Source organism: Astyanax mexicanus, chromosome 15, assembly GCF_023375975.1.
Source record: "Astyanax mexicanus isolate ESR-SI-001 chromosome 15, AstMex3_surface, whole genome shotgun sequence".
NCBI classification, from domain to species: Eukaryota; Metazoa; Chordata; class Actinopteri; order Characiformes; family Acestrorhamphidae; genus Astyanax; species Astyanax mexicanus.
The window spans coordinates 19,124,379-19,149,247 of NC_064422.1; the positions used below are offsets into that span (position 1 = coordinate 19,124,379).

Genomic DNA, 24,869 nt, shown 5'->3' on the forward strand with positions numbered 1-24,869 from the left:
AGCCTCAGCTTTGGTTACAGTGCATAACCGGCTGATAACGGCACTCACAGAACGCCTCTCAGCCAATCACATTGCAGGGTTGGAACTTACTGTGGTATAATACAATATAATGTGCTTTTAAAGTAAAACAGTCTGCAGATCTTTCAAAAAAAATGTCTGCTGGAGTCATATTTGCACTCTTATGATTGTACTGAGATCTAAATCTTATAAACTTTGGCTTGGCCAATTTACAACATTGACTTTTTGGGTGTTTAATTGGTTAGTTTGAGAGCATTGTCCTGCTGAAAGTTGTAGTCTGCACCATCAACAAAGATGCCCAGTCCATGCTGTGCAAAAACATTCAGACAACATGATGCTACCACCTCCATGCTTTTTGATTTTATATAATTTATTTTCTTTAATTTTTAACTTTTTTCTCCCCTATTTGAAAGGCCAATGACCCCATCTGCGCCGTAATTTTTAATAAGGAAAATATTCATATTTGTGGCTTTCTTTGGTTGCTCATGTTGACAGCGAGTCTCATAGCTCTCTGTTTTAAGTGACAAGAATTGGGACTTCTTACCCCTCGAGACGTGACCAAGCAAAACAGAGGGGTAGGACTAAGCATTAAGGCCAAGGAGTGAAATAGGATTGGGCCTTGGAGACTCCCAACTTCTTTTATTAAATACTTAAAAAATAAAAACGATATGTACGTACAAGTTTAAACTTTCCCTGAACACACTGAATAAGTAAGAAACAAGGCTCATCATATATAATATTTATTTCAAAATATTTAAATAAGCTCTAACTTCATGATCCAGACAGTCAGGGTGGTGAATAGAAAAATACACCATGAGGCTCCCAGTGGAATAATATACACATGGTTATGTAATGTACTGTAATGTATTGACTACTCAACACTGGAAATCACACACTCATTTTAACTTCATTTTCACAAACCTCCCAATCTTAGCAAAACCAGAGCACCACAACTCGTATTTGATCTTTTCATCTGCCTACATGTGAGTTTATTACACCAGGAGAAAAATGATATTTTAAGAAAATGGTCTGATTAAAAAATATTTTAAAAATAAGACTAAAGCCACAAACCGATTCTGAGAAATCTGATGCCATTTTTTCTTTTTCTTTTTTTTTTTTAGATTTCAAGAACCAAAATCAGCTGCTGGGTCCCATTTATTTGTCAGTGGGTGGAGCCCAGCTGAGCAATAAGTAAGAAGGGAAAGCAGGGAAAAAATTTACATCTTTACATCTAAAACTGGATGGAAAATCTTGAATGTGAACACAAGCTCTCCTCAAAGTCTTTTTTTAAGTCTTTAAAAAAAGAAAATTCAGTTGCAGTACAAAAATCAAAACATTCAATCTATTTCTACAGACAGCAACACAAGAGAACCAGGTCAAAACAAAAGGGCAAAATAACTGACAAAGAGAAATGAATAAAATGCAATAATATGAAAATAATAAAGGAAAACATGTTCTTCATTCAGAATTTTTTTTTAAACGTTCATGACAGTGTGTTGTACATAAAATCTCAATTTATAAATACTTACTATTCATATATTCATCTCTTTGATTGAAATCCCACAACATAAATAGATGAAAGACACTTTTATCAATAATTAAGACAATAAATTCTGCTTAAATTACAGTATCTCCAAACTGAAATGTAAAACTAAATAAACGAGCACATTTATCGGTCATCCAAAACAGCTTTCCATATAAATCTTAATAATCAGGAAGAAATTGAACAGTCTAGAAATGAGAAACCCTATCAAAATATAGGCATTTCATGGTATGCTTACGCAAACGATCATTCACTGTTCACGGTCACAAATATGACACAAAATTGGAAGTGAAAGGTTGATTTAGAATAGAAAGCATTGAATGGGATGCGATTTCTTACTTATCAAACCAAAGCAGATTATGCGGGTGTAGATCCAGTGCTTTCAGTGACAGAAATAAATAAGATAAACATAAATAATCCTCCAAATCCAAGAGACAGTACAGTAGCCTCACCTCACTAAACAGGCCTCACCAATACCACTGTAAACTAGTACAGCATTCAGGTATAAAGGACACAAAAAGTGATTATTTAACAATCATTAGAACTCTTAGAACTCTTTCACTGGGTATTTTGTACTTTTTACTATATACACTCAGGTCCATCATCGTATTTTTCGTACTATAATGAGCACATAAAACCCTTTAACCCTCCTGTCGTGTTCGGGTCAAATCTGACCGATTTACAACTTAAAACACTCATAAATAATGTGTTTTACATCGGATTGCCTCAAGGCCTTATGATATCCTCCACGCCATGCATTTGAACACATAAAAGTGATGATCACCTCTTTCATTGAATTTTGAGGGTTTTATTCAACCTTGTTACACCTGTGGTGTTCCCGGTCAAAAATTACCGGCATAGGAAATGAATGGGTATCCAGAATATATTCATTCATCAGACAGAAAACATCCCTGTACACACCACCCCAACTCACTCACACACTCACACACTCACACACTCACACACTCACACACTCACACACTCACACACTCACACTCATCTCATGTGGATGACATCAAGTTCAGCTTCCAACCCTTTTCACCAGAGTTCATTGAGGGAATTATACAGGAGATGACAAACCTGGAGGGGAAGCGTGTGTTTGGGTACTTTCACTGCAGTTATCATGTGTAATTCTATAAATTCAGGTTAAACACTGCTTTGAGACATTGTTCACAGCTAAAAAAATGTTGTATAAAAATTTGGTGGTAAAAAAAATTGTTTCTGTGTTAATTTAAGAGCAGTTAAAACTGACTGGTCAAATTTGACCGGGAACACTAAAGTAAGGGTTAGGAGGTGAACACGACAGGAGGGTTAATTTACCCAAAAATTAAAGTAAGCCTTTTAATCCAGTGCAGCTTATGTATAAATTCTACCAGTCAGGTTGTAAGGAGCAGTAAAACCACTCCACTGAAGTACAGAGTTATTTGGAATTTATTATTAGGAGTTTCACTTTAGTTCTCCAGCTGCAAGACTGGAGCGAAATTAGCAATGTGTTCTGAGCACTAGCTCTTTAGTATTATCAGTCTGTAGCCTGCTGCTAAACCCGGCTATCACTAATGGAGCAGCATTAGCATTATCTGCAAACGTGCTTACCGCTAGCTCTTTCGACGTTCAGATGTAAGTATTATCGGCCTGTAGCCTTCTGCTAACCCTGGCTAGCACTGTTGGAGCAGCATTAGCAGTACCCACTAACCACGTTAAGCGCTAGCTCTTTGGCCATTCAGAGGTGAGTATTATCAACCTGTAGCCTGCTGCTAACCCCGGCTAGCACTGCTGGAGCAGCAGCAGTTAATACACTTACTGTAAATAAGCTTTACTTAATTTAGTTAACCTATTAAATTAAACCTGAAATTAAATGGCTGAGGAATGTGGACAGTTTTCAAATCTGACAAGCATACAGTTCTATTATTTCCTTCTAAATCACAGGAAACCAGCACTTAATCTTTTGGCTCAAGATGTAATTAGTCCTCACAGCCAGGTGAATAAAAATAGTAATAATAATTATAACAATAATTTAGTCAGACTTTATGTCAGGATGCAAATGCCTGTGACCACTACTGTAGCTCAAAAGAATAAAATGACTGAAATCTGTTAAAGTGCAAGTCCAGTCTTCTCCCTCTTATCTGCCAGAAATGTTTTTGTGTCATGATTATCAATAATTACACATAAATCAGAAATGAATAATTACAAACAAACACAAGTTATCTTAAGTCAGCAGAAAGAAAACTAAACAAAATGTTTCATTACAGCAACAGACAAAACTCAGGAACTCAAAAGGAAGATTGGGGATAAAAAAAAACACCAGATAGAAATAAAACAGAAATGCTTGTTTGCTAGTTTTTTTGTTTTTTGCTGAAATGTCGTCTTTAATTAAGTCTGCTCTTTGAGCTTTTTTAAATGAAGCCACTGAAACTGAGAAGGTCTATTAGAAGGTCTTCATGTGTGTTTTTTATATGTGTGTGTGTGTGTTTTTATGTGTGCGCACAAATGGAGTGCTGCTGGTTGTGCTGTATCTGCAGCTGTGACAGTGGCTCATATAGTGTATTTCCCTGCTATAGCATACGGAGTGTATTTCAGAGCTGGAGCAATTTGGAAAATAATGATTTGAGTAACGCTTTTTTTGATCAAATAGATCATTTAAGGATTTTTTTTATTAATGCAAGTTTTTCTTCTATACACTGTGTCTACACACAGACAGCTCTGGAGAAATAATAATTTTACCAAATTGAAAACCTCTGGTATATAATCAAGAGGAAGATGGATGATCACAAGCCATCAAACCAAGCTGAACTGCTTGAACATTTGCACCAGGAGAGGCATAAAATTATCCAAAAGCAGTGTGTAAGACTGGTGGAGGAGACTGTGATTAAAAAACAGGGTTCCACCAAATATTGATTTTTGAATTTCTTAAAACTTTATGAATGTGAACTTGTTTTCTTTGCATTATTTGAGGTCTGAAAGCTCGGCATTTTTTTGTTATTTCAGCCATTTCTAATTTTATGCAGATAAATGAATATTTTTATTTGGAATTTGGGAGAAATGTTGTCCAAAGTTTATAGAATAAATGTTCATTTTAATCAAACATATACCTAAAAAAAGCAAAATCAGAGAAACTGATCTAGAAACTTAGGTGGTCTCTTAATTTTTCCAGAGCTGTGTATACTATATACTGTATCTACACACATATACACATATCACTTTGGTTTACTCTGTTTAGTTCCATACTTGATTGCTTATTTCGCTTGATTGTTAACATACTTGTTGCCAAAAAAAGGATTTCTTTTTTGTTTTTAGCCCAAAAAGTAATTATCACACCACAATAGTGTAAAAATGACTGGGAGGATGGTATTTAAAAAAATATACATATATAATTTATATATTTCATATAATTATAAATAATGATCACTATTTTTATAATAATAAATTAATAGTAGTAGTCTCTTTGGGGAAATAGCATCCATGTGTGTTAGAGCAGGGAAAATACTAAAATGTGCAGGACAGGAATAACAATAATGTTTATGTATGTGTGTGTGTGTGTGTGCACTACATTAGTCCACAGCAGGGCTCCTTGGTGGTGGGTGTCTCCTCTTCAGGTGCTATGAGCTTTAACAGTGGTGGGTCTCCGCTGGCTGGAGTGTAATATACAGCGTTCTGTGTGTTCTCCTGTTCAGATGCAGAGGGCTCCCCCTGGTAGCCAGACTGAGGCAGTGCGGGTTCCTCTTGGACAGACAGTGGAGGTGCGGGGGCCGGCCGTTTCTGGAGCTTTGCAGCAGCTCTCTGCCGCTTCAGTTCGGCCAGTGTGTGGTGGGATTTCTCTCGGGTCATGCTGTCTGCACAGTCACCCCCTTCCACCGCACTGGGGGTCAGCTGGTAGGATGCACTGCGGTCCATTCTGCCCCCGCTCCGTAGTTCCCCCGGCACAACGGATGTGGAGAAAGAGCTGGTGCTGCCGTTGCCCAGAGTGGGGACCGCATTGCTGGATTCTCCACCATCGATTGGCTGCGGAACAGCACTGGAGCCAGCGCTGGAGCCTGCCACCTGAAAGTACAGACAGTCTTCTTAAAAAAAAAAAAAAGCGCAGATACTCCACTTTAACTTACTTAGAAATACGTGCCAAAATCATGGTCATCTCAGTCATAGTTACATACATAGCAATATAGCACGCAATACCAAGTGTTTTTGGATTCAGACAGCTTCCTCCTGCATCCACAGTTAATCCTGTTGGATGTGGTTCATCCTTTTTGGTGGTATGCTGACATTACCCTAGATACCGTGGCTCTTGATACATCACAAAGACTTGCTGTCTTGGTCACAGATGCTCCAGCAAGACATGCACCAACAATTTGTCCTCTTTTGAACTCTGGTATATCACCCATAATGTTGTGTGCATTGAAATATTTTGAGCAAAACTGTGCTCTTACCCTGCTAATTGAACCTTCACACTCTGTTCTTACTGGTGCAATGTGCCATTAATGAAGATTGGCCACCAGGCTGCTCCAATTTAGCCATGAAACCTCCCACACTAAAATGACAGGTTTTTCAGTTTTATTGTCCAACCAAGAGATCTGGATCTGTAAAGCTTGTATCTGTTCAGTCTAAATTAAGACAATATTCTGCAGTTTAGTTTTAAAATGGAGCTATGAGGCTAAAAAAAGAAAAGAAAAGACTCCAAACATTTTTATTTTAGAGTAATTATATCACTTCCTGTGTACACGCAGGCTAATAGAGTGGACAGTGATTGGACACAGGGTTTAAAAACTCCAGCAGCACTGCTGTGTCTGTTCCACTTACACTGGCCCAACACACCACCACTACATTAGGGTGCAAACATGCAAACGAAAGGTGTATAAAGAGAAACAGATGGACTACAGATTCCCAGAAGGTAATCATATGAATCTTTATAAAATGTGTGCACAATTGATTACACACTGTAAAAGGAAGCTTGTTTTTTTTTAATTATGGCATCATAACATTTTTTACAGGTGTCTTTCACATTGCATCAACTTTCACAGTGAACACCTCCAGCTATTTTTGAGTGGATGTATTCTCACCATGGCAGCGTGCTGTTTCAGTTCAGCATCCGTCTGTCTGTCCTCATCATCGTCTGCTGGTTCAGGCTGGCCTCCTCTCTCCTGCCACACCATCGCTTCCTTATGGTGCTCCCTTCTGTACATATTACTCCGCTCATTCACACTCGTTCGCCTCACCACCTTACTGCTCACAGAGAGAGACAACAACAAACAAAAGAGTCAAGAGAAGCTGCAGTTTTTCAAGACCTGGGCAATGTGATGAATCCAACATTTTAGGCACTTTTGGTTAAGTTAAAAATCCTCCATTCTGTTCTTCAGTCCAGTGTTAGCAGAAAGGTCTCGAAACAATTTCAAACTTCTCTACACCAGGCACGGCACTGCGAATGCACCGACCAACAGTTTGTATGTAGTTTTGTATGTTTTCATGTTTTTCATAATAATTCCTTAAGTTTTTACTATCTATTATATTACATCTGCTTGAATGTTAAAAAAAAAACATGTAAATGGCAGTTAAAGCATAGCAATGGCAAATTAAAAAATAATAATGAACTGTAAAACTATAAAAATACGCTTTATATAATCACCTATAGCACCTTAACTTTTTACCTTTTTAAGAGTAAAGAAAAAAAAGGATCACAGAAACCTACTAGAAACCGCTTGTTCTTGAAAATGTTTTATGCAGTGGTCTGAACAAATACTGCCTGAAAGGTCCAAATTATTTAATTTTATATTTATTTAATTTATGATTTGTTGTACTTTTTTACATTAAATAAATAAAAGTAACTATAACTTTTACTCAAAGTAAATTTTAAATGGAGTACTTTTTTAACTTTTACTTGAGTAGATTTTAGACGGGTACTTTTACTTTTACTTGAGTAGAATTTTAGATGGGTACTTTTACTTTTACTTGAGTAGAATTTTAGCAAAGTAAAGGTACTTTTACTTAATTACAAATTTTCAGTACTTTTTTCCCCTCTGGCCCCAACACACCAGGAAGGTGAAGGCTAACACATGCTTCCTGTGATACATGTGAAGTCAGCCACCACTTCTTTTTGAGCTGCTGTTGATGCAGTATTGCCGAGCAGCATCACAGCGCGTTTGGAGTAAAGCACAGTGACTCAGTTCTGATACATCAGCTCACAGACGCCCTGTGCTGTGGACATCACCCTAAGAGTGATGTGGGGAGAGAGCGCCATCTACCCACCCGGAGGGAGCAGGGCCAATTGTGCTCCCTCTGAGCGCCGGCAGCTTGATGGCAAAGCTGCACAAGCGGGGATTCAAACCTGCGACCTCCTGCTCATAGTGGCAGCGCTTTAGACCGCTGGACCACTCGGCGCCCCTATAATCATATTTCTGATCATATCGCTACAAAACAAGCACCTCCCACACTGTTCAGTACCCGTGTTCGTACAGATACGCCCCCACTCACCCTCTGCTGCTGGCGCTGGACGCTCGTCTCTGCAGTGTGCCTTTATGTCTATCCTGACTCTTCATGATGGCGTCGTGTTTGTGTTTCAGCTCCAACATCTTGGCCCTCACCTCCTCGTCCGCACACACATCTACAACATACCAGCACATAAGAAGCTCACTCTAACTCTAGCTAACTTTATCAGGAAATTACAGATCTGTTCATTGTTTTAATTGTAAGGACTGGTGAACACAGAGTGGCTTACCCAGAGGAGTTTCTTCTAGGGCAGATTTGGCATTAAGATTAGCCCCATGAGCCACGAGCAGCTCTACCATGTGCAGCTAATGAAGAAAAATACAGCAGCTTATGGTTAGGAAATGGTACAATTACATACAAAAATAACAGGATTATCGACAAAATGTAAGATATTTATGAGATTTTAAATAGCAATTTTACAAATTCTAAATTAAAAACTTTATTTTTAATGTTATGTTGTGAAATTTTACATCTGCGAGAATCCAGCAAATCGAATTGTTTTTATAGCTGTAATAATTATATTAAATAATTAATTTTTAAACAGCAGCTTTATTTTTTAATATTATTTACAGCTTCTTACATGAGTGTAAATTTACATGTACACTTTTATTAAACTATTTAGCTTTTTTTCCTGAAACTAAAGACCATACATTTTCTTTATCAAATAGATAATCAAATAGATAATACATATTATTTCATTGCCTTTAAAGGCTTATCCTCACCTGACCCTGGGACCACTTTTATTCATTATGAACACCCGGTTTCAAACATATCAAACTATTAGTATTTAGAATCGAACGCAGCTAAATTACCTTTTTAATAGATTACTTAATCTGCCTGTTTTTGGATTCATAGGTTTTAGGAGGCATAAAGGGCTTTAAATAAGTATTTTTTTTTTATTACTGTATATTAATATAAAGTGGGTGTGTCATAATTTCCTTAATTTAATTATTGTTTTAGGAAATTTACTTTTTCGGACGCTAAAAACTTTAATTGACTCAACAACTACTACTACTATTATTATTATTATTATGAATTATTATTAACAAATTTCTTCTGTTTTTTTTTTGATTATCAAACAAACTGTAACATCAGACAAAGATAACCTGTGTAAATAAAAAAATAATTATACACACGTTAATTTTGTTTTATAATTTCATTTTTTTTTTATTATTAAAAAAGTTATCTTATCCTGTATATGCAACATGTTGCACTTCAGTCTGATTTTACTTTGTTTTCAGTTTTTTTAATCCTTTTTAATGACATTTTTTTGTATTGAAATAGTGCTGTCAGGAGATTAAAATTATTAATTTTATTAGATTAATAAAATTATTTAAATGCTCTGTGATTAATTAATCTAAAATCATTCTGTAAACATTTTTAAACTGCACAGTTCTAGCACATTTTGAATGAGGAGCAAATGAATGAATGGATAACTGGCACAGACTTTAAAGCTTTCTGTAATAAATGTTCAGCATGGTGGAAATTACAGGGGCCTATGACAGTTATCACAATCAGTGAGAAGACTGCAGAAGTGTGCAGTTCTGACCTGTCCCCAGCAGGCAGCAGCATGAAGTGGAGTCCAGCCATCGCTGTCCTTCTCCTCCACACGCACCCTCTGCTCCAGCAGCAGCTCCCCCACTGACAGATAACCGTTAGCAGCCGCAACGTGCAGCTAGAGGGAGGAAACAGAGGACAGAAGATGAATAAATAAAACACAGTGCTCTGTATTTTGGTCGGAAGCTGCATCTTTTTTTGGCATCTCAAAAAGAATTACAATCTACTATAAAAATACTATTAAATTGTGGCTACAGTAAGAATCTCTGGCCATTCTTAGCCATAAAAAATTTATTTTTGTAATTTTATTAAGTGTTCTGGATCTGTTTTTGAACACATGAATGCCTTCAATATCCAACAGCACTCTGCAAGTGACTGAGTGAAGGGTTGGAGGAATAATTTAACCACCATCATTTTCAGTTTTGGCCACTTTCATAATGCGCTAGTGCAGGGGTGTCCTAACTACGGCCCGCGGGCCATTTGCGGACCGTTTCCTTTTTTTGAAGTGGCCCGCGAGATATTTTAGAAATAAAATGTAAGTTGGCCCGCAGGTTTTCATAATGTGAGACTCAAAGTTTAAAAGCTAGGTGTCAGAAAAAGGGCCGAAGAGTCTATATGCGGCGAGAACGCGCAGTTGTAGCGCGAAAAACAGACCAAAGAGCCTAAAAGCGCCGAGAATGAGCAGTTTTGGCGCAGAAAACGGGCCAAAAAGTCTAAAAGTGGCGAGAATGCTCAGTTGTAACGGGAAAACAGATCAAAAGAGTCTATATGCGGCGAGAATGCGCAGTTGTGGCGCAGAAAACAGGCCAAAGAGACTAACAATTCCAAAGAAATGAAAAAAATGGACAGCAAATGCAGAGAATTTTAGACATGTTGGGAAAATTACTATTTTTTAACTGAGTTCAGAGGGAAGTGTGTATGTTTAATAAGTCAGGAATCAGTTGCCTAATTAGGAGTATAAGAGTATAATATTAAGAGACATTATGAAACGAAACATCAATTAGAAAATCTTAGTTTAAACAACACTGTCAAAGATAGAACTCAAGAAAAAGATAGTAACTCAAGTAAAATGGTGTGTAAATGATAGTAATCAAGAACATGTATTATTATAGGTAGTATGTTTCATTATTTGTTTTATTACAGAGTGTGGCCCGTGACTGCACATATATTTCTCCTTCTGGCCCCCAACAAAAAAGGTTTGGACACACCTGTGCTAGTGAAATCTGCTACATGTCAGATTTAACTGTGTACAAACAACCAGAGCATATTTTTTTCATGCACCTTTTATAACAGGAAGGAAAAAAAATGGAGGACAGTAGTGAGACAGTTTTTTTTTTTTTAAGTAGTGCCACAGCAAGGTATAAGATTTTAAATATTTGGACTGATATCTCTTGCGTCACATCAGCTCTGTGTTTTAAAAAAAATGGCCACAGGATGGTGCTACTGTAATGCCAAGAAAAATAAAAACAGGCTAAAACAGGAAATTATATTGTTATGGGCAGACAATTGCTTCGTTTTACAGTCAACGGCTTTGGGCAATATGGCCAAATTTTCAAACCTATACCTGTAGATGTCTTTATTCTATGCTAAAAAAAGACCAAGCAATGCTGGCCATGCTACTACAACTGTCAGGCAAAGTTATACCAGTGTGTCTAGTCTGTCTGTTATTATGTGAATATCATTGGCGGATAAATACAGTCCAGATATAAAAAGTTTGGACACACCTTTTAATTCATTGTTTTTATTTATTTGTTTATTTAATGTATTTCCTACATTGTAGATTAATATAGTAGTACTACTGTAGATATAATAAAAATATCAAAACAATTAAGGGACACATATCAGTTTAGGAAAGTTAACCATTTAGCTGTATCCAACAAATGTTGAATACAGCTTACATTAAGAAGACAGTGTGACCTGACCAAAATAAGCATCAGATTTGGTGAGAAATTGGATTTGGTAACTGTGTGAACACAGCCTTGGACCAAGTTTACAACATGTTCTGCAAAAATGACAAAGTCATGTGAGGTGGTCACATAAAAGCTATACTAAAGAAAATACTAAAAAAAAAAAAATAGTTTTCTGTTTTTTGTTTTCTGAAATTGTTGTTGCTTGTTAATTATGAAAAAAAAAACTATTTAGCAACATTGTCTTTCTGTCTTTCTCAATGAAAAATAACCTATATCGAAACCAACATCACAATTTATTTAATTGTTTTCAACTGAGCTGTTGTTTTGCTAACACTGACAGAAACCCAAATCTTCCAACCAAAGGTCTGCTCGGGACTGCCTTTTTAAACCCGCTCCTGCCCGCGCGTGTGATTTTGGCCCGTTACCGCCCGCTCCCGCCAAAAATCGCGTGCATGTATGTATGTATGTGTGTGTGTGTGTGTGTGTGTGTTTGTGTGTGTTTGTGTGTGTTTGTGTGTGTGTGTGTTTGTGTGTGTGTGTGTGTGTGTGTGTGTTTGTGTGTGTGTGTGTTTGTGTGTGTTTGTGTGTGTGTGTGTGTGTGTGTGTGTGTTTGTGCCGGTCCATCCTCCAAGAGATTTTTCTTGAGGGTTTTTTGTTGCTTGCATGGGAATCATAGCATGAATATTATAATTTTCTTAACTATTTATTAATTTTCGGGAGCGGGACTACATGTTAATGTGGGTCCGATCCCGCATCGCCTGCATTGATTTAACTCCCTCTCCTGCCAATGACAATTCAGTTCTGTACCGCGCCGCAACATATTCTGATAGGAGTGCAGACCTCTACTTTCAACATTTTAATGTGGTTTTATCTACTTTTTGTTCTCTCTCTCTCACCAGAGTAGCTCCTTGTTCATCTGCTGCGTTCAAGTCAGCTCTGTTCTCGATCATTCCCTGAATATCTGCCAGCATCGCTCTCTCCTTTACTCCTCGACACTCATCAATGCGTTCCTGAGTGATGCCTGTGTTCACAAACAGAAAAAAAGATAATTACAGGTGTTCTCCGATAATTGGGTCTTAATACAAAAGCAGTACAAGGGCTTTTCCCACTGCTATATTTAAACACCACACTATTTTCAACAAAAAAGGGTCTCTAGGACTGAGAGAGGGTGTATCATTAGATTGAGAAAAGCAGTCCCCGGTTCGAATCCTGTTCTTGTAGCTTGCCATTGGCTACCAGAGCACTGAGAGAGCACAATTTGCCTTGCTCTCTCTGGGTGGGTAGATGGCGCTTTCTCCCCACATTATTCCTAGGGCAATGTCGATCAGCAGAAGGCGTAATTTTTTAATCAACCTTACTGTGATATATTCCGCCATTTTCAGCTTCTCTTCTGTGGTTAAAAGGCGGTTTGCTCTGAGTGTAAGGCTCGTATGCTTGTGAAGTCGCACTGTGGCATGCGGCGGCTCTCATCATTGGAATGAATAGGATGCGTTGTACTAGTGGACGGGGAGAGGATGTGTCTTTCTGGTGTGCAAGTCACACTAACACTAAAATTTGATTTCAAGTAGCGGGCTACAAAATATCTTTCTGCAGGCCTCAAAATTGAGACCCCTGGTCAATGTGATGGGGCAGATCTATCAATGAAATGAGCATGTAAGTCTAGCTTCACCTTTGGTCACCTTGTAAGCATCCATGCTTACATACCATAATTGGTATCACTTGCATTTCCGCAGAATGGTTTGACCCTTGACCCTTACTAGCATAAAAACAATAATTTTTAGCATTAAGTGTTAAGCATTGAAGTGCATGAAGATTTGGAAAGTGACATGGCTCCACTCACCCTGCTCTGCCATCACCACCTCTATCAGCTCCAGTGTGGCCTCGTCCTCACACAGATCATATGGCATGTTTCCGTCTGCGTTTACCGCTAACAGGTCTGCACCGCTGCAAACAAACACACACAAAATATGCTAACCACAAAAAACTTTTACCATACACTACTGTAACATGACTTAATTCAAACATGCCAAGATGCATGAAAACTGTAACTAAAAACCAGGGTTGTTCCACCAAATATTGATTTATGAACTCTTAAAACTTTATGAATATGAACTTGTTTTTTGCATTATTTGAGGTCTGAAAGCTCTGCATCTTTTTTTTGTTAGTTCAGCCATTTCTAATTTTCTGCAAATAAATGCCATTTGACAATAAATGACAATATTTTTATTTGGAATTTGGCAGAAATGTTGTCTGTAGTTTATAGAATAAAACAACAATGTTCATTTTACTCAAATATAAACCTATAAATAGCAAAATCAGAGAAACTTTTTCCAGTGCTGTATATTCAAACACAAAGCATAAAAATAGACTGCTAATGGGGCGTAAGATAGCAAAGAACATCAGTTCAGAACACACATAATTTTGCCAGTTAACCGGATTGATTTTAGTTTATAACCACACACAATTCAATTGAATAATAATGGAATTAAATATCTAAATTACAGGGTAAAATATCGTCGGACACTCTTTTATTTTAAAAATGAAAGTAAAACTAAACAAAAAGGAAAATGAATCTGAATACCATAGCAAGTAACAGGCGAGGTGGCCTATCTTTTAAGCTGTGTTCGAAAACATGGCCACCCTCTTGAAAGCCGCTATATTTAGTTTCTTAAATAAAAGGTTGTCCCACAATTTTGACTCGCACTCTACAACAAGGAAGAGTAGCTTGTGAAAGTCCAGAGAAAGTTCTAGGACCAAACATATTGTGTGATAAGTTTTCATGTTCTACATGAGAATATATTCATCCAATCACAGAGACTCACGCCTGTACGAGCAGCTGGACGAGGCCGGTGTGTCCGCAGGTAGCTGCTGCATGTAAAGGTGTCCAGAGCTCACTATCGCACGCATTAACACTCGCCCCTGCATCCAGCAGACAGCGCACCACGTCCACAAAGTCATCTATACAACACTGTAATACAGGAGAAAACACACACACACATACTAATCAATTACTTAATTCATCTAGCTTGCTTGATTCTGCCATTATTTACAGCTCCAGACATGTTTGTACGTTCCTCTCAATTGTACAATTATGGATACAGAAAAGGATTTCTTATGGGGTTTTTGATCAATCCTCCTAAAGCTGTTTTAAAGGTGAGAGACTTAGTGAGGTAGAAGTTTCTCTCACCTAGATTATCAAACAACAACACAAATGCTGCAATCAAGCATTTATCGATAACTGAGTCTTTTACATCTCTGTGAAGGAATTTTGGCTCCACTCTTCTTTACAGAACTGTTTTAATTCAGCCACATTGAAGCATCTCAATCAGACTGGGACTAAGCCACTCCAAAACATTAATTTTGTTATTTTTTAAGCCATTCAGAGGTGGACTTGTTTGTGTGATTTGGATCATTGTCCTGCTGCAGAACCCAAGTACGCCTGAGCTTGAGGTCATAAACAGATGACAGAATATTCTCTTTCAGGATTGTTTGGTAATGAGCAAAATTCCTGGTTCCATCCAGCCCCAGACCATCACACTACCACCACCATGTTTTAGGTTCAGTATGATGTGTTTTTCTGAAATGATGTGTTAGTTTTACGGCAGATTTATCGAGACACACACCTAAAAAGTTACACTTCTTGTCAGTCCAAAGAAAATTTACCCAAAGTCTTGATGATACAATTTTCGACCAGTCTCTTTCTTATTTTTGAATTACTAACACCGACCCTAACTGAGGCAAGTGAGACCTGCATATCTTTAAATGTTGTTCTGGGTCCCTTTGTGACCTCCTGGTTGAGTTGTCCATGCCCTTTTGGAATAATTTCGTTTGGCTGGCCACTCTTAGGAAGGTTCACCAGTGTCCCATGTTTTCTACATTAGTCAATAAAAGCTCTTACTGTGGTTCACTGGAGTCCAAAAGCCTTAGAATTTACTTAATGTAAAACTCTTCCAGACTGAAGAGATGCCAATGACTTTCTCATTGGTTTTCTCATCTGTTTTTAAATTTAGTATTTCTTCAGAGCACAGCATAATGTGTTGTTTGAGAGTTGTTTATCCTGCTTCATGTTGTCAGGCGGGTTCTATTTAAGTGATTTATTGATTCTACAGGTCTGGCAGTAATCAGGCCTGGTTGTATTTAGTAGTGAAATTGAACTCAACCTTCCAAAAAGTGTGATTAATCACAGTTAATTTGTGTTAATAATTACAGTTAATAAATGAAATTTATTTTCACAAAGGGCTAGATTGGTTTGGATAGTTTTTTCCCCTTAATAAATTAAATCACCATAAAAAATAGCTTTTTATATTCAATCAGGTTATATTTGTCTGATATTAAAGTTTGTTCCATAATCTGAAAAATGTAAGTATGACAAAAATGCAAAAACAAAAATACCTTTTCACACCACTGAATATATAGTAGACCTCTACTACATACAAAATAGAAATGAATAAAAATTCACAACTGAGACCAGCCAGCCTGTGATCCTGTATCAGTGAACTCTGGCAGTGTTCACTGTTCACTGAGGATGGCTGTACCAGGCTGCTCTGTCTCTCTTCACTACAATCATCATCCTCCCTTTTTCAGTACAACAGAAGTACGATGTTCTGCTCAGTCTGGATATGATCAAGGTTGGCAACACCGCATTCCTTTCTGACAGCTATTGATATCTTGCAGTTTTCAAACAGCTCATATAAAAATAAGTGACTGTATAAATATTCACCTCCTTCAGGTAATTCACTAGATTTAGAAAAGCTTGTACATTTAAGATTTTGGGCTTAACTCAATTCCTCTGCACTGCTCAGGGATCTGGTGTGAACACACATCGTCACAAATTCTCTTCTTTGATTGAGGTCTGGGATAAAGAATTATTATAAATTGAAACTGCCAACTTGTAACTAGGAAAATGCTTGAAATGACAACCAATGACGTAAAAAGTGGTTTTGGTTGGATTCACCATTAAACACTGGTAAACAAAAATGTTAAACCAGCCTCTTTAGATCCATGCTTTGTAAAAGGTTCTAAAATAGTGTTTAATTATTGGAATGTGTAACTGGAGTCATTTTCATTTCTGATATTTGAGGTAAATGAAACACAGTAAAAGAAGAAATGTTTGTGTGTTTGTGTGTGTGTACCTGGTGTAACGCCGTAAGCCCGTCTTCGTTAAACAGATCCGGACTGACCCCGCTGTTCAGCAGCTCCCTCACTGTGACACACAGAAGGTGGGAAGGTGGTTTATACAGGACACAGGTGTTCAGCTTTTCTGACATGTTTGCAGTAGTGTAGATTTATTTAAAGGAGAACTCCAGTGTGAAACTGACTTTGGGTGTAGTAAAACATGATAAAGATTTTCCTGCAGCTTTCTGAGATCCAGCAATGTTTGATTAGGGTAGTACTGCTGTAGTACAATTGATTATAATTTAATTGCTGCAGTAAATTCATCATGAAAATGGAATTACTGAAGTAAATTTATGATTATAATAGCACTGCTGAGAAATATGAATGATCATTATAAAATTGTTGTGGTAAATATATTGATTATAATAGAACTGCTGCAGTAAATTCATAATAAGAATGGAACTGGAACTGAATGGAACAGGAAGTGAATGGTAAACAGAGTAAACAAAACTGTAATTCTGTAACTTTTTTTCCCACCATTATTTGCAAATAAATTCTTTACAAATCAGACAATTTTTTGTCTGATTTTCTGAATTTCTGAATAATGTCAATTACAGGCCTCTCTCATCTTTTTAAGTGGATGAACTTGCACAATTGGTGACTGATTCAAATGTTTTTTCCCCCACTGTATATCACTGTATTTCAGCCACAACAACCACAACCATAAGAGATATGTTCTTTTTAGTAATTTTCTTGAAAATTCCAGTCATCTTATTAAGAAACTTTATCTAACCTTTACACCCCGCCACCCCCTCTTACCTTCATCTACGTCATTCCTGGCTGCAGCCTCCAGCAGGGTGATGTTGTTGGGAAAGGCCACCTTCCTTGCACCTTCCTTCTTGCTCTTTTTCTCCCTGTCTGTCTTCTGAACAGCCTTTCCTGATCGAGCGTTCTCCTTCTCCATCTGAGCCCAGCCTTTGAGCTGCTGTGCCCGGCGCTTCTGAGCATGCTTCAGACGCTCTGTGGCAGAGAGTCGCCCAACAGTTGTCATTTCTGATAGCAGCTCTGCATGCTCCGCCATTTCCCAAAATCACCACTCCTCCACCTCCACGCTGGCTCCCCACACCTATACAGCTTCTATTTTGAGGAGTCTATTTAGGTTAAGGAAGACATTCCTTGGTTGAACTGGTCTGTCACAGTAGGCAGTTTAGAATTGAGGCAATTTCAGGCAGCTAGTGATGATCCAGGTCCAGAGGTTCAGCAAAAAGACATCCTGACTACTTAAAATCCACCAAACAGCCCACAGTAAATTAGGTAAGGTTATGAAGTGAGGAAGAAGGTGCACGGAGGACAAAGCCTGCCTATGCATTAGGCCCAGCTGGATTAAGGGTTTCACAAACCATTCACTGATATCCAGGTCTCAGTGAACCTCTGAAGGATTTGAAGGGTTGTGAGAAAGTCTCTCTCTCTCATCTTCATGATCACACACTTTTATTCAAAATGAAAAGTTTTTAATAACGAGTATCCTTCAATCACAGTTGAAAAACAATCCCAAAGAACCCGGAATCCATTCATTCAACTGATTCCATACTGGATCCATCCACTGCATGTGATGGACTAATACTCTGTTCCAGTGAAATTGATGCACTCTCAATGTCTCTCAGACATATCCTCCCAAAAGATCCCAGCAGGAGAAAATCATATTTGAAGGGTAATTAATCAAATCAGCCCACTAAAGAGAGACACTGAAGATCAGCATGTTCATCCTGTGACTCTGGCCTTATAACTGCTGTGCTCAGGAAATGCTGAGCAGCTGAAGTTGGGAATTCCATCGCTGGTGAGATCCTCCTTTAATTTGAAGCCAGGAACCTAAAAAGATAAAAAGAAAAGAATGTGAGCGTCTCACAATTGTGAAATTAGAATCACTAAGACATCTAAGGGATTTTTTTTTTTTTTTTTTTTTTACATCAGCACTATTTGGTCTGGATAAAACAGACTCTAGTTTGTTTGTTCTCTTACTACAGTAATCGCACACAAAAAAAACTGGACCTAGACCACCTCATTTAGCTGTACCCAAATGAACTCTGAAGAAGTTTGCTTGTGGTGAGAATGTAATCCGGTTATCCTAGCTATCAAATACACTTCTTTTATTTGAGCTAAACTGCTGAGAAGGCTCAGTTTAATTTGATATATTAGCCAGATAACTCAACTAATTACCACAACTATAAGCAAAAAAAAGTCTCTGCTCCCTGCTGTTTACACACGCTGTTCTGTGTTCACTGCTCGCAGCTGCGCGACTTCGTTTACCATGTGTAAATCTGCACAGCACGTCCTATTGAAAATACTGATCAAATTTTCAGCGTTCAGTGTAAAAACAGCTTCACACTGCACAGATATACGGGCTGGAACAGAGAATCTTCTCACTATATTTAATTTCTTGTAACCGTGCCAGACAGCTCTGACTAATCAGAGGAGACTCACGTGGTTCATTGGTGCATATTTTCGTGCGTTTAGGTTTGTGCCTGTGTGAAACAAACACCAAAAGAGAGAAAAAACTATCCATCAAACTATCAACTGATTCAGACCACTACAGGTGTACAGGGCTGGACAATTGTTTTTTATCAATATGCATCGTTATATGCGCTGAGTGGTCCAGCAGTCTAAAAACTACATAGTCCAGCACTACTTAAAAGCACTGTATACCTTTCATATATTGTTTTTTCTTATACAGTGTTAGAAAGCACATACCCAAACTAAGTGCTATAAATTAGCACATGAAGGAGAAAACTGAGATATGAGAAAGACAGTCAATGAAATAAAAAATAATGAGCATGTGGACGATGCAGGAACACAATGGTATGATCTGAAAACAGAAAAGTGGAGTACTTCTCATTCCTACGAGCAGAGTAACTCGAGAACCAACTGCCTTTCATTAATGATTGACATTCCGTGTAGCACCTCTGCACCTACAGTGTGTCTCAGCTGATGAGGCAAGGGGCAGGGGGGTAGGAGGGTGGTATTCTTCCAAGACTTATATATCTTAGTCCCAGCCCTCTCACTCTCTCCTTCTATCTGTCTCTCTATCGCGCTCTCTCTCTCCATGTAAACGGGTTTGTGAGAAGGTCAAATATTCTTTGCTTGGTCTCTTTGTGGATCAGCTCACCTCAGGCCTATCCTAAAACAAACAATCCTTTTCCTATCTTTTTCCTAACGTTCAGCCTCTCTTGTCTTATTCCTTCTGCTCCTTTACTCACTCTCTTTGGCTCTACCTCTATCAAGATGGCTCTCGCGTTAGACGGCGCTCTCTCCAGGCACGGCATGCATTATTAAACAGCAGCAAGAGCCGAGGGAAGGTCAGCTAGGCACCCGCTCTGCCATATCTATGACAATGCATGTGTGTCACTCCAGCGTTCATTCAAGCACAGATCAGATGGGAGGAAGAACTTCACTTTCTTGTGTGAGTGTGTGCAAATGTGTAAGAGTGCGTAAAGAGTGTGTGTGCAGTGAAAAAAAAGGTTTACTCTGTAACTATAATAAAAACAAATCAACACAAAAATAAACTAAAGTAAAAGTACAGTATTAAACAGTATTATAAAGAAGAGAATAGTTTCATTGGATTAAGGCCTGGAAGTGTAAACCCATATATACCCTCTATACCCAGCAGATGGCAGTGCTGTGGAGTAAAGCCGCACAGCCAGGCCTGGTTCACTCTTCTGTAACTTTACTGTGTAAAGATAAAAAAAACAAAAAAAACATAATTCTCTAGTATTTCAGACACAATATGTATATTATATTATTTTGTTTTGTAAAACAATAACAATATAGAGGTCAGTCAATCAACAATAGAACCCCCCCCCCCGCCCCCCCTCGGCTGATGTCCAACCTGCTGCTGCAGCTCGGCCAATCAGCACTCCCTCCTGCCCTTCCTCTAAACGCATACAGCTCAATTCAAATTGATCATTTTCTCTGATTTTACTATTTACAGGTATATATTCAAGTAAAATAAACATTGTATACATTTTATTTTATAAACTACAACATTTTACCCAAATTCCAAATAAGAATATTGTCATTTAGAGCATTTATTTACAGAAAATGAGAAATAGTCAAAATAATGAAAAAGTAAAGTGCTTTTAGACCGCAAATAATTGCAAAGAATATATTTATTTAGAAACAACAATGCTAATGTTTTAAGAGTTTGGAAATCAATATTTGCAAAATATTGTGAGAATTGGACCATAGAGGACTAGAGTAAGGTCATCTTCTCTGATTATTTCAATTTTCAGCTTTGCTCAACACCTGGCCATCAAATGTTTACATGGAGACCTGCAGAGGTGTAAAAGCCTAAGTGTCTTGCACCCACTGTGAAATTTGGTGGAGGATCGGTGATGATCTGGGAAAGCTTCAGCAATTAAAAAACCTCTTGAATTTAAGCTAACATCTCTCCCCGTAATGTTAGCTAGCTCACAGCTAATGTCAGCTAGCTCTACATTAACTGTAGTTCTCTCCCCAGTAATGTTAGCTAGCTCTACATTAACCTTAGTTCTCTCCACTAATGTTAGCTACCTCACAGCTAATGTTAGCTAGCTCTACATTAACCTTAGTTCTCTCCACTAATGTTAGCTAGCTCACAACAGCTAATGTTAGCTAGCTCTACATTAACCTTAGTTCTCTGCACTAAAGTTAGCTAGCTCACAACAGCTAATGTTAGCTGGCTCTACATTAACCTTAGTTCTCTCTACTAATGTTAGCTAGCTCACAGCTAATGTTAGCTAGCTCTACATTAACCTTAGTTCTCTCACCAGTAATGTTAGCTAGCTCTACATTAACCTTAGTTCTCTGCACTAATGTTACCTAGCTCACAGCTAATGTTAGCTAGGTCTACATTAACCTTAGTTCTCTGCACTAATGTTAGCTAGCTCACAGCTAATGTTAGCTAGCTCTACATTAACCTTAGTTCTCTCCACTAAAGTTAGCTAGCTCACAACAGCTAATGTTAGCTAGCTCTACATTAACCTTAGTTCTCTCCACTAAAGTTAGCTAGCTCACAACAGCTAATGTTAGCTAGCTCTACATTAACCTTAGTTCTCTCTACTAATGTTAGCTAGCTCACAGCTAATGTTAGCTAGCTCTACATTAACCTTAGTTCTCTCCCCAGTAATGTTAGCTAGCTAACAGCTAATGTTAGCTAGCTCTACATTAACCTTAGTTCTCTGCACTAATGTTACCTAGCTCACAGCTAATATTAGATAGCTCTATATTAACCATAGTTCTCTGCACTAATGTTAGCTAGCTCTCCACTAATTATAGCTAGCTCTCCACTAATGTTAGCTAGCTCTCCACTAATGTTAGCTAGCTCACAGCTAATGTTGGCTAGCTCTACATTACCTTAGTTCTCTCCCCAGTAATGTTAGCTAGCTCACAGCTAATGTTAGCTAGCTCTATATTAACCATAGTTCTCTGTACTAATGTTAGCCAGCTCTCCGCTAATGTTAGCTAGCTCTACATTAACCATAGTTCTCTCCACTAATGTTAGCTAGCTCTCCGCTAATGTTAGCTAGCTGTACATTACCTTAGTTCTCTCCCCAGTAATGTTAGCTAGCTTACAGTTAATGTTAACTAGCACTCCGTTTACAGATATCTTTGCCTTGTATAGTACATTTTTAAAGCCTTACATATTTTCTATTTTTCTGCGTTTTAGATATCTGCAGTTCCACCACACAGAATCTGGTCAAACAGCAGTATTATTCATCCAGCAGGTTCCTGAGCAAAAAAGAGAAGTGAGTTTAACAAAAATGTGTAAAAAAAAAAAAAAAAAAAAAAAAAAGACTTTGAGCCTGTTCTCCAAAGTCCTAATCAGAGTTTAGCAGCCACGTCAGCACGTTGGCATTAAATGATTAAAAATAGACTAATTATACTAGGATTATAAGCTAAAGGACGTCATAGCACATTCTAATAATTATAAGCAAATAGATCGTTTTCAAGCCCATCATCACGTTCCTCTAAAACTCTGGTCACGATTCGTAATGAGATTAAATGGTGGCCATCCCCCGCATGAACTACTAACCTATATCCCGCAGCTGTAATCCTGCCTTACACTCATACTCCACTTCTTTAACACTGACTTTTCCACCAGTCTCTAGTCGCTGTATCTCCCGGATCTTCAATCTCTTTGTGTGATCCCCATGTCACTCTTTAATCTGTCTTGTAAAATTTTCCTGCTCAAGTGGCATTTTAAAATGGCATGCAGATCATAATGCATTGAAAATACAGTCCCCTCCTTAAGTATTGAAACAGAGATGCCAATCCATTTATCGTGGTATGAAAAAGTTCGGGCACCCCTGATCATTTTCATGATTTTCCTTATAAATCATTGGTTGTTCGCATCAGCAATTTCAGGTAAATATCTTATATAGCAGAAAAACGCAGTAATATTTAAGAAGTGAAATGAACTTAATAGGATTTACAGAAAGTGTGTAATAATTCTTTAAACTAAATTAGCCAACAGAAAAATTACATCAACATTTAGTAGATCCTCCATTTGCAGACATAACAGCTTCTAAACACTTCCTATAGCTTCCAATGAGAGTCTGGCTTCTGGTTAAAAGTATTTTGGACTAAAATCTTGTCCCATTCTGCAACAATTAAATGCCAGGACAAGAAAAGACAGCCATATTTACTAAACTTGTGTTAAACACAGACGGAATGTGGCCTCCACCTTTAACCCGTCCACGCAGTGACCACACACACACAAACACACACAGAGGGAGCACAGCAATGGACAGCCATCGCTGCTGTACCCAGAGAGTGGTGATGGCTGGGGGCCTTGGGGGCTCAGTGGCCCAATAGTAGCAGCTTGCCAAACCCAGGAATTGAACCCACAGCCCTTTCATCAATAGGCCGGTGCTCTAACCACTAAGCAGCACTGACCCACAATATGCCGCATGTACAGTCATAAAATAAATGCAACCGCAATGTAAAATGTAAAAATTACACTCCAATATCCTGTGAGTTTTACACCACAGTATGTTAAGTAGCAAATACACAATGCAAACTAGCAGGCTGTTGCTGTCAAACAGAAACTTTACAAGAGAAGAAAAATAAACCTTATCTTTTAACAAATGTCAATGTAAATAGATCTTATTCCAAGTCATTTTGGAGCACTTCTATCGGCCATCACAATATATTTTGTATAATATATATTATACAAATTAAGGATTCACAGTTATGTAGAAAAAAATTCAAAATAAGATGGTCTAAAGAAGGGGTGTGCACATTGGGTAGGTGTGGCTGCAGGTTTTTATTCTTCCATACAACCAGTTGCAAAATTAATTTCACTTGTTTAATCAGTTAGTCAGTCTTCAAACAGCTGATGCTGAGTTTCTGCTTGGCTGGAATTAAACCAGGACAATATATATAAAGAGATGTTCCATCGAATTGACAATAAATATATTGCAGATACCATGAGAACTTAAAGAACACAGTCCCAACTGTACATTACATTAAAAAAATCCTGTTTAATTGGGTGATGTGCAACAAAAAATAAATAAGAAATCAATTTACTATGCATGAAAGGAATTTTGTTAGTAGAATAGCAGGATCTTCCACTGCTGATGCATTTTGTCTGAATTTCAAAATATGATAAATATTATATTGTGAGTTTAAATATTGTTATATAATATTTTTACTAGTGTTGATTTGAATCTGAAATCACAACAATATTCTGTGATTAACTGCGATTAATCAGACTTGTTCTTCTTAAGGCGCAAGTTTTTATGGTGGATATTTAAATGTAATATATATAATAAAAGACTGAATGTAAGAAATATAAAATTCAACCACACAAGCACGATGTCTCCTCTGATTGGCTGTCTGGCACAGGAGCAAGAAATACATATAGTGAGAAGGTTCTGTGCCTATATCTGTGCAGTGTGAAGCTGCTTTAACACCGAATGCTGGAAATTTTCTGCTTACTTTCAAACGCAGTGTTTTTAATGGGACGTGCAGCGCAAATCTACTAAACCGAGTCGCAGTGAATGCTGCACATTACTGCATGTGTAAACAGCATGAATCATTAGAGATATAGTTGGTTCATAGCACTATATTATCTGGCTAATATATCAGATTAAACTGCGCCTTATCAGCAGTTTAGCTTAATTAACAAGAAGTATATTTGATAGCTGGGTCGGATCGAGAACAAATCACGTTCTCGCCACAAACTTAGTGGCGTACTTAATTTGCATTACAAAATA

General features: G+C 37.8%; 1 protein-coding gene across 1 annotated transcript in view; it reads right to left on the reverse strand.

Annotated features, from left to right (window-relative positions):
- Nucleotides 1-742: 742 nt before the first annotated feature.
- The window catches only part of ppp1r16a (protein phosphatase 1, regulatory subunit 16A), a 48,220-nt gene continuing 24,093 nt past the window's right edge, over nt 743-24,869 (reverse strand). The window contains exons 2-11 of the mRNA XM_022685446.2: nt 17,437-18,486; nt 16,635-16,705; nt 14,325-14,470; nt 13,343-13,446; nt 12,399-12,523; nt 9,585-9,710; nt 8,265-8,340; nt 8,021-8,150; nt 6,613-6,775; nt 743-5,599 (exon numbers count right to left, since the gene is read on the reverse strand). Coding sequence (XP_022541167.2) covers nt 5,105-5,599; nt 6,613-6,775; nt 8,021-8,150; nt 8,265-8,340; nt 9,585-9,710; nt 12,399-12,523; nt 13,343-13,446; nt 14,325-14,470; nt 16,635-16,705; nt 17,437-17,698 — 1,698 coding nt within the window. The 5' untranslated portion in view covers nt 17,699-18,486 and the 3' untranslated portion in view covers nt 743-5,104. The remainder of the gene's footprint in view (nt 5,600-6,612; nt 6,776-8,020; nt 8,151-8,264; nt 8,341-9,584; nt 9,711-12,398; nt 12,524-13,342; nt 13,447-14,324; nt 14,471-16,634; nt 16,706-17,436; nt 18,487-24,869) is intronic.